The sequence below is a fragment of the Patella vulgata genome, chromosome 1, assembly GCF_932274485.2.
Source record: "Patella vulgata chromosome 1, xgPatVulg1.2, whole genome shotgun sequence".
Classification (NCBI taxonomy): Eukaryota; Metazoa; Mollusca; class Gastropoda; family Patellidae; genus Patella; species Patella vulgata.
Window position 1 is genome coordinate 38,721,322 of NC_065879.2, and position 10,353 is coordinate 38,731,674.

Below are 10,353 nucleotides of genomic sequence, written 5' to 3' on the forward strand. Positions count from 1 at the left end.
GAACCGAGAATTAAGAGATTGAAATTTCGGCCTAGCCTCGATCATCATTACTAAAGTCGGTACGATAAAAAACATAGTCTCGATTATCCATTTCTTGATTAAAAATGAAAGTTGAGCAGCAGATGGGGTCATAATCCAGTAACTACCGCAGGCTAGCAAAAACACCAAGAATTGATTATGGTCTGGATAAGTTAATTAATGTCTTATTAATAATTTAGATTACATGTCAGGTCTAAAGAAAGACTTGCAATGGGCAGATTTATCTCTTGCATAATGTATGTTTAATTGAGGAATGCCATATCGGGATATTTAGTTGTTATTCTACATGTAGTTACAGGTTTAATGTGACAATCCTTTAGAATATGCTAAAACGTAAGTTTGGGGGCAAACACCGACATTAATGAGAATATTATTAATTTCGAAGATATTATTTTTAGATGTAAAGGCAATGTTGGGGTTAGTTTCATTAGCATCAAGGTATTAGGCTACAGATGTATTTTTATACGCCCACACTTTCATGTAGATATATATTGTCGTCGCCCCTGTCCGTCCACCCGTTCACATTTTGGTAGTGGACACACTACCGGTCACAATTTTATCCGATTTTGACGAAACTTAAATAGGTTTAATTATATCCCAAAAGTCTCGGCTCCCTTCCTTTCAGATCAGCATTAATGGATCAGAACTTCCTGGATTGTGGCCCCTGTGTGTACCAAAAATCACGCGTTTAGCTTGTTGACAGTCTAGAGTTCACAATTTTTATTCACCCACATTTTCATGACAGAGACAGGCGACCCATATTCCTGAAGCAATGGCCCGAAAAACCGCTCTCTGGCCACTGCTGGATTGGCTTCTGATACTTGAGCTTTCCAGGGATTATCTCTATTCTTCCCGTTCAATCAAATCTATCAGAAGTACCGCAACATAACAGCCCTTCGTTTAATTTGGGGTCTTAACTATTAAAAACGGTGAAAGTATTGTTCGACTTCAAACAGTATTGTTTACATTGTTTACGTTTAGTTTTTCTGCAATATTCTGCTATGCACTGGTTAATTGGACATCATGACGTAACGTTGTGTAAACATATTTGGTCCAATTTTGAGCACTGTTTAAACCGTAATGATATTGTTATGCAGTTAGCTATTGGTTGTTAATCGGACTATTGTCCAGTCATAATTTGGAACAGAAATCTGCTTCCATTACTGCGAGGAGTATGCAGGCGACCATGCACGCTGTAACATAACCCAGTTGAAATTCGTAACAAAAAGCCATTAATTTAAAGGTTTTTTTTATAATTTATTTTTTTCCAAAACATGATCTAGATCAAAGTTAGTACGTAGCAATATCTGGAAAATAAGAATAGTTACTTTATTATTAATTGAAAATATAGCACAAAGATGTGTGACCCTCTTAACTTACATAAATTGAACGCTTGAAAATTGTGATGCTTTCGACAGCCTCTGCTGTTGTTCACATGACATATGAAATGCGGTTGAAACTATAAAAACTAAACGAAATAGGATCTATGTATTTATCAAATTGAAAGGTTATTCAAAATTTATAATTTAAGCACTGTAATATTTACCCTTTAGATTCCATTTGCTGCCAAAAGAGCAGTAAGTTCTGAAATTTATAATATAAATTATATTTATAAATAAATACAATTCAATGCCTTTTTTCTGATCGATTATATATTTCACAAACTTGAAATAAGTTATATAGAACAAGTATTTCAGCCTTCAATGACCAGAGCCTTATCTACGGGCCAATTCGTTATTACAGTTCTTCAAAGATGGCGAATTATATATACATAGAGGTAAAGGTTTTATGCTTGTCCGAATATTATGTTAAAGATACATTATGGGAGATAAGATAAAGAGATGGCAGTTCTCGCTATAATAGTTAAAAAAAAAGATAATGTAAAGGTAATTTGCTGAAAATTTCAGTCAAATTGATCCACTATGAGCCGAGAAAGAAGCGGGTGAAATTTTTGCATAGTCTCGGTCATCATTACTAAAATCATTAATATAAACAGCATAGTCTCGATTATCCACTTTTATTGATTTAATTATCAATAGCCGTTAGCGGCATATAGGAATCTAATCCAGCCAACATCGAAGGCTAGCCTTGACATCGAGAGTTTATTATGGTCTGGATAAGTTAATTAATGTCTAATTGATAATTTAGATAACATTTCAGGCCTAAAGAAAGACTTGTAATAAGCAGATTGTGCTCTTGCATAAAGTGACTGATAAGCTTACCTTTTTCGAAAAGGGCTGGAAGACCGGCCATTGTCTCTTTTACAAGATCACCAATTTTGTTTACATCTAGGGAACCAATCACCTGACCAATAAGTTGTTGTAAAACATCAACATCGGCGGCGTCTCTCTTTCCAATTTTAGAGATGAGACTGTTCAACTCTACAAATGATAACAGTTACAAAAACTGTATCCAATCACTAGACTTAAATAAGAATTTTGATTAATGATCTCTGTCCCAGACAAATATACTGAAAACTAGGCACATTTGTCTACGGAGTACCCTTTCCATTGTTACTGGTTTAATAGCTTTTACCCAGGAGTGCTAGAAACATACGGGATAATATATTATATAATCACCGCTCGCGTTCTCTTCTCATTGTCTTCTCTTCTTGTGAACATTTAGTTTGTTATCGGAACCATCCGTTCATGATCGCATCTTGAGAAGCTCGCTGGCAACCGTGGGATTGCCCTTGTGTATGGCTTGTTATTTCTTTAAATGCATGTTGCGGGTAATTATGTGAGGACTAGAATATATGTCATGAAGTTAATTTAGAAACTGTTATAGGAATAATCTGTTCATGACCGCATCTTGACGAAACTCGTAGGAAACCACAAGAATGTCCTTGAGACTGGCTTGTTCATTCTTTAAATGCATATTACAAGTAATTATATGAGGACTAGAATATGTCATGAAATGTAACATAGAAACTATGAGTTTAAAAACATGTTACCAGTAAATATATCAGGACTAGAATATGTCATGAAGTTACACACCGTGAGTTTAAATACATGTTACTAGTAATTATATGAGGACTAGAATACGTCAGGAAGTTAGTTTAAATATCTGTTACCAGTAAATACATCGGGACTAAAATATGTCATGAAGTTCATTTACACACTTTAGTTTAAATACGTGTTACCAGTATATATATCGGGACTGAAATGTGCCATGGAGTTATCAAGACACTATGGGTTTAAATACATATTATCAGTAATATTCCATGAAGTTAATTTAGACACCACGAAATTGATGCAATTCAAATTTCATATTGAATATTTCGCACACAGTTATTCCACTTAAGATTTTCTCAAAAGATCAAATTAAAAAAAAAACTCACTCTCAGTGGCCAAACCAGTCAAACTTTGTAGAGCAGATTGTTCAACACCGACAATAGATTGTTCTACTCCACTCAACAAATCTTTGAAGATATTTCGCTTTCCTACAAAATGATTAATAATATGGTTGTATAATATCGATTTTTTCAGAAAGTCCTATTCTTGTATTCCGATAAGCCTAAAAACACACAGAAACTCTTAACAGGTCTTATATTCAGACATATCGGACAAAAAAGTCTAAATACTAGCTGACTTTTGTAAATCAATTCAAACCTTAATTGACAATATCCCGTTGAAATTATCAACAGACAGTATACTTACCGATTTTACTGATGAGGGAATTCAGTTCTGTAATAAATAAAATATAAGGATATCATGTAAAATGTTATAGCTATTATGTTTTGATATATTGACGCTTATTATTACAATATTGCAAACATTATATTGTAACCAGACCTTATAACATGCTACGGATATTCTATTACCAGGATTCAATCGACCGGGGCTAACATTTACAGCCCAAACTCAGTGAAAATATGAATTATTTTTGTCGGTCTCGATTGAAATTGAACCCCAAAGTTATCCGAGCCTTTAGGGCCGACATACATTTTTCGTATTTAAATTGATTTTAGACTGTATGGTCTAATCGGCCACCCTTTGAAAACTTATAAACGGCTATTAAAATCTCATATAATGAACATGGTATACATGTAAAGGTTATAGCTATTATATTAAAATATGACATAGCTATAATCGTGACCTACGATGGATTCTTAAACAACATTTATAAATTCAAGTAATAAATCATTCATAATATACGTTTTGAGACGTCTTACATAGAGGAGGGGGGGGGGTATTTCCAGGATTCATCAGACATTTAATCTTGCTAGCCCTTTTGCTAATATTTTATATTTCCAAGTTCGATTGTCGGCTAGACAATACGAGTCTGTTGGTCTTGCGTAGTGGCTCCAAAAAACAATCTGACACTATCCTGTGTTTCACAGAAGAAAAAATTAACAAGGTAAGAGCTTCAAAGATTTCATTTTTATGACAACTGTTTCTACCTTACTTGTATTCACGTTGTGTTTGTCTAAATCCGTGTATAAACAACAATAATACAGGAAACTACAAGTTAAATGGAACATCTATGTTTTTAAACGTTATATAATAATATTATAATTTAAAATACAAAATACAGATGTGACGTCATCCTTTGATGTTGGCGTACCATTATTTCAAATAATCGTACGGGCAATGTGCCAAGTGTAACTAGTTAAAATATTGAACCTAAGTGACGTATTTCATTGCAAAGCACGTGACAGTGTCTGTATTTTGTGTAGTTTAATATTCGAGTACGAGACATTAAGTAATATATTAATATTTTACGGATGTGATAGCACGAGGGCAATATTTATATATTACGCAATGTCTTGCACGAGACCATTAGACAACTTAAAATACAGACACTATCCAGCACGCACATTTCAATGAAATGCGTCACGCGGGTCCAATATTGCGACTAGTATAAATAATGTACGATTGGCACATTGCCCGTACCATTATTTGAATTAATGGTACGCCAACATCAAAGGATGACGTCTAATCTTTTATTTAAAAGTTGTTTAATGGTCTCGAGCTTAAGACATTGCTTAATATATTGTAAAAACATTCGGGCCTCACAGCCCTCTTGTTGTTACAATATAATGTCTCGCTCTCGACCATTAAACAATACATAATGAACTTTATAAACATATTATTAAATTGTCATTACAGACAGCTTAATAAGAACACTTTACACTCACTATCTGTGGCCAAACCAGTCAAACTTTGTAGGGCAGATTGTTCAACACCGACAATAGACTGTTCTACTCCACTCAACAAATCTTTGAAGATGTTTCGCTTTCCTACAAAATGATTAACAATAATATGGTTGTATATTATCGATTTTTCAGAAAGTCCTATTCTGGTATTCCGATAAGCCTAAAAAAACACACAGAAACTCTAAACTGGTCTTATATTCAGACATATCGTATGTAGCCGACTTTTGTAAATCAATTCAAACCTTATTTGACAATATCTCTTTGAAATTATCAATAGACAGTACACTTACCGATTTTACTAATGAGGTTATTCAATTCTGTAATAAACAAAATGTAAGGATATCATGTAAAATATTACAGCTATGATTTTGTGATATATTGACGCTTATAATTACATTATATTCTAATACGATGAACTTTAGATAACTTAATAAGAACGCTTTACACTCACTATCTGTGGCCAAACCAGTCAAACTTTGTAGAGCGGATTGTTCAACACCAACAATAGACTGTTCTACCCCTTTCAACAAATCTTTGAAGATGTTTCGCTTTCCTTCGATTTTCTTGCCTATTTCTTAAACAAAACAAAAGTAAACAAAGATTAGTAAATTGACCCGATCAAACTAAAGTAGTTAGGAGCTTAACTCATCATTCGCAATGGTATTCATGGACGTCGGCGAAAATTATAACAGTTACGTGCGGAATAAAATTATTATAAAAAGATTCCATGAGTTTTTACACTCAGAATGAAGATAATTAGGCGAGTCTGAGTAACATCAAATAGGATTGTGTAATCTCATGTAATTACTTGTTAACACTTACCATGTCCTGCAACATTTGCAATGGTGTCAACAGCAGCCTTCTCCAAAAGATCAACAACGACGCTTCCTAAACCACGTTTGCCTAAATGTTTATCGATATATTTACCGATCTCTTAAATAAAAGATATGTATATTTATAGTCCAGTAAGAAGTAATGATAGGTAATCGTGAATATGAGCAGAGACAGAAAAGAAGTATGCTACGGTCGAATCATGTTCGAGTGTCAAGGCAACTGTTTAAAGGTAGCCTCGTTGAGTGAATCGAGCGTCATCTTTAAGTGGAAAACTCATAATAATTTCTAAACACGACATATTTCAAAAGTAGTGCTAGAGCATCCCTCTGTCTCTGATCGGTACAAATGGTGCTATTGGCTGTGAACGATGTTAATGATTTGTACAAAATTGGTGAGAACAGAGGGTGACATTAATGTATTCTGCCAAATCAGATAATAATAATAATAATAATAATAATAATAATAATTTATTTGTAGAGCGCCTATAATCCAATATTTTGATTGCTCTATGGCGCTCTTACATTATGGTAAAAGTATAAAATATAAAACATCTCAAGAATAACATCTCATGACAACCATATGGAAAGAAATTAAACTTACCGTGTCCAGCGACCTCGGCAGCGGTAGATACGGCAACTTTTTCAGCGAGATCAATAGCAACCGCTTGCCATTGTCGTTTTCCGATGTGAAGATGTCCCAAAAGGTTGGTGGCAATGTGTCCAATTTCACCTGTCAATTCTATAAGTAACCGTTTTACCATAAGTCATTAAAATATATTGACATAAGGATTTCGATGCTTTCAGTTTACTTTTACATCCTACAATTACCTATTTTAAAAAGAGGAAAAACTACTTACTGGTGACAGCGGTGTTGATGACCGTATCAATGACTGGGGTCAAAGAGTTTTCGACAGATGTGATGGCAGTTCCTTTCAGGGCCTCCAACAAATCGTGGCCAGTGTTTCTCTTGCCAATGTGTCCGAGAAGCTTGCCTATAGCTCCTGTGAGCTGACCGGTCAATCCTATAAATTAAATACGATAAGAATTTATTTTACCATCTATAATATGGGGATGATTTTTATCGTATCGCTCCCGCAAACACACCTTGAATATTTCTACCCTTAAAAAATTCCAGCAAGTACGATATTATTGAATTTTAACCAGATTGCCAGATTGTGAATTATGTGTTCGTATGATCTTTATTGCACTAATATTTAACAAAATGATCTTTTTTTCTCGTGATCGTGGCTGAATCAAGATACTGGGTCACTTTGAACAATAAAGAAACACTAGAACAAAGAGGTATGTTTGTAGATCTACAAAGATATTTAAAATCATAAGATATTACACTTCTTAAAAGGGTAAGATTGTACCTGAAACAAGCTGATTGACGGCATTGCTGACAACACCAGTAGCAGCAGTAGTCAAGGAGTCGATGGCAGATCCTTCCAACGCTTTCAACAAATCTTTACCGGTACTTCTCTTGCCAATATGTCCGATCAAATTTGATATAACACCTGTGAGTTTACCTGTCAAACCTGGAATATTCGAGCGTTGTTAGTTCATAAGAACAAAACATAATAGTATAATTGTTTGCTTCTCGAATTAGCTCAGAAAAAATGTTTTTCCTTAGTGTCAGTATGGCGTAACATCGAATTTGTTTATTTGTGCTCCGATACAATTGTCATTCGTGTATTTATCCTTAGCTAATATATGGTTCTTAATCATTATTGACGTCACAGGCCCATTCTTTAATTTAGTGTGGACCGGGGACATGGATGCTAAGCAGTCGGTAAAAAGTTGATTAGAGTAGTTGAGGTTATCCATCAAAAGTTCTCACTTTTCATCCTTGGTTCCGGTGGGATTGTCAATGAAAGTGCGTCTAGTTGTTCAGTGTTCCTAAAATAATCCTGTAACATTTGAAATTTTAAGAAACTTAGGTGGGAAAACCACGAAGAAGTCGGGTAATCGGTTTAAAAGAATGTATTTACCGGAGACAAGATTGGTGACGACATTGCTGACAACACCAGTAGTAGCAGTTGTCAAGGAGTCGATGGCAGATCCTTCCAATGCTTTCAACAAATCTTTACCAGTATTTCTGGTTTGATGAGATTGTAAGTGAAAAACATTTTGAAGCTCACTTTTAATTTCTGCAAACAAATAGCACGAAAAAATAAAAATATGGCCAAAATGTTTTATGAGTATTAGTCAGTAATAAGATATTAGGTTTGAACATTCAATATATATTAAGATAAATAAATACACCAGCAAGATTAGGTTTGATTACTCAACATCCATTAAAAGGAGAAATTGTATTACTTTGGCATAATTAAATTAAAATATTTAATTCGCATTAATCAATAGATAGATAATATTAGTACATGATTAGGTTAGAATATTCGATACCTATTACTAAGATAATTAATGTGGAATTCCGGACAAGTGTTACAATAAGATTATTTAATACACGGGCTTAAGAGATCGAAAGGGTAAGCATTCAGGATGTGGCACTGAATTATTCCGAACGCATCTAAAAGCAACTTTACCATTTAACTTGAACTTTTCGATTTCAAAAATGTCCAAAATACAAGTTTCAATCTACAAATGGTATAGATGATCTTATTAAATAACTTTTTAATTAAAACTTACTCTGTTCAGCTTCGTAGATGAGATGCTGGGCAGTGGTTTCCAACTGAGACTTCAAGTTCTTCTCAAAGGTAGCAATATCTGAAATAAGGCATACATTACTGGCAATGCACTTTTTCTTCAAGAATATGAAACATGACCCCTAGCTGGCTTAATCGTCAATTTGTCAATTCATCTGCTTCATAGGGCCAAACAACTTTATGTTACACATATTTGCATATATTCATTATCTGAATGAGAAAATTTATTCATTGAATAAATTTGAATAATCAACACCCAAGCAACATATCTTGGAAGCAAGTGAATTGTGTAGAAAATGAAAAACATCTAAATCGGTGACATTGATAGCCATTAGCAGTCATATTTACATGCATTTGAGTTTATGCATTACCATTGCAACATATTTACAAAATGTGAACAAACACGTTTAAATACCCCCTTCAACAGACCCAAATAACATACCTACCCATTTTGGTTGAAGTTATTATTTTAGAAAATGTCCCCAAAATGTCTGAATACGCTTCTATGGGAAATGAAATGAAATGAAATGGGGTTTAACGTCCTACTGTTCTGCTCCTAACCTGGGCTAATGAAGACGGGCATACGCCATACAGTGTGCTATGAGGGAAATTTTGCCCGGGCAGCGGCACTACGGCCTACTCTTATATCGAATTCTAACTGCCAAGGGATCTTTTACGTGCACGCCAATGTGTACACGGGACCTCGGTTTTTCGTCCCATCCGAACGACTAGACAGCTTTCCTTGTCAGCCCCTCCGTCCTGCATCACTGACAAGGGAGAACCACGCCGGAAAATCTGGATGAACTTTCTCGGCCAATGCAGGGATCGAACACCCGACCTCCAGGCTAGCGAGCTAGCGTCTTACCCACTTAGCCACGTGATCCCCGCGCTTCTATGGGACTGATAACCTTGGTGTTAAGGAATCGGTACCACCCAAACAACATTCCTACACAATTTGGTTTAAATTCAATAAGTATTTCAGAAGAAACAGTCGAACATTTCTCAATTTCCCCTTTCATATGGTCACTTTAATTTAACGAAATAGGAATAAGAGCCACCCAAGCAACTTACCGACCACTAGAGGTGCTGCCACACAGGCAGTAGCCAAGAGCAAACAAATGATTGGAGTGTACATTTTCTGAAACAAATATTTCATAGGTATATAGACTTATAAACATAGATAAAAATTATTAGTAAGCAGAAATTTGCCCGTGTACCTGTTATCACTCATCACTTAGGTCAGTTAAATAAAAGGGTAACTTCTCTTTCTTGCAATCGTCATAACGCGTCTATCGTAGTAAGGATCTCTGTGTTCTATCATTATATGTAATAATGACTGACACAAATATTGTCCTTTAATAATAACAAAAATAAACCAATTTGGTCCGAAAATGATTGAAATCAATCAATTGACTTCCTCTTTGAATACATAAAGTAACACTAATTGTGCTATCGTTATTGCACAAGCCAACGCATAGTACATAAATTTGAATTTTGAAATATACGAGATTATTGGAGAATATGGACATTTCTAAATTGTGAATTCAAAACGTTTACACATTGGTGTTTGAATGACCCATATAGATATGCAATCCAAGGAATACTTACCAATAGGCTTATGTCCTATGCACTGCAACTGCAAATATATGCTTGACAC

The 10,353-nt window shown here is 34.7% G+C and overlaps 1 protein-coding gene across 2 annotated transcripts; it reads right to left on the reverse strand.

Annotated features, from left to right (window-relative positions):
- Nucleotides 1-1,275: 1,275 nt before the first annotated feature.
- Nucleotides 1,276-10,353, reverse strand: LOC126808424 (uncharacterized). 2 transcript variants are annotated; one of them, XM_050533124.1, is made up of 16 exons: nucleotides 10,305-10,353; nucleotides 9,768-9,834; nucleotides 8,680-8,757; nucleotides 8,022-8,180; nucleotides 7,404-7,568; nucleotides 6,888-7,052; nucleotides 6,632-6,769; nucleotides 6,020-6,130; nucleotides 5,649-5,771; nucleotides 5,488-5,514; nucleotides 5,180-5,281; nucleotides 3,699-3,725; nucleotides 3,380-3,481; nucleotides 2,262-2,420; nucleotides 1,586-1,623; nucleotides 1,276-1,346 (listed from the first exon to the last, which is right to left on the reverse strand). In XM_050533124.1, the coding sequence occupies exons 2-15, from the start codon at nucleotides 9,829-9,831 to the stop codon at nucleotides 1,589-1,591; spliced, it is 1,455 nt and encodes a 484-aa protein (XP_050389081.1). In that variant the 5' UTR covers nucleotides 9,832-9,834; nucleotides 10,305-10,353; the 3' UTR covers nucleotides 1,276-1,346; nucleotides 1,586-1,588. The 2 variants fall into 2 exon arrangements, with proteins under 2 accessions (XP_050389081.1, XP_055954261.1); XM_056098286.1 differs by lacking the exon at nucleotides 5,488-5,514 and having other exon boundaries at nucleotides 5,180-5,251; nucleotides 5,721-5,771.

Excerpts from the sequence above, each read along its gene's own strand:
- LOC126808424 (XM_050533124.1), bottom strand. The coding sequence starts at position 9,831 with ATGTACACTCCAATCATTTGTTTGCTCTTGGCTACTGCCTGTGTGGCA. Across the intron at positions 8,758-9,767 it reads GGCAGCACCTCTAGTGGTCG|ATATTGCTACCTTTGAGAAG; the intron begins GTAAGTTGCTTG and ends GCCTTATTTCAG. Across the intron at positions 5,515-5,648 it reads GACTGGTTTGGCCACAGATA|AATTGAATAACCTCATTAGT; the intron begins GTGAGTGTAAAG and ends TGTTTATTACAG.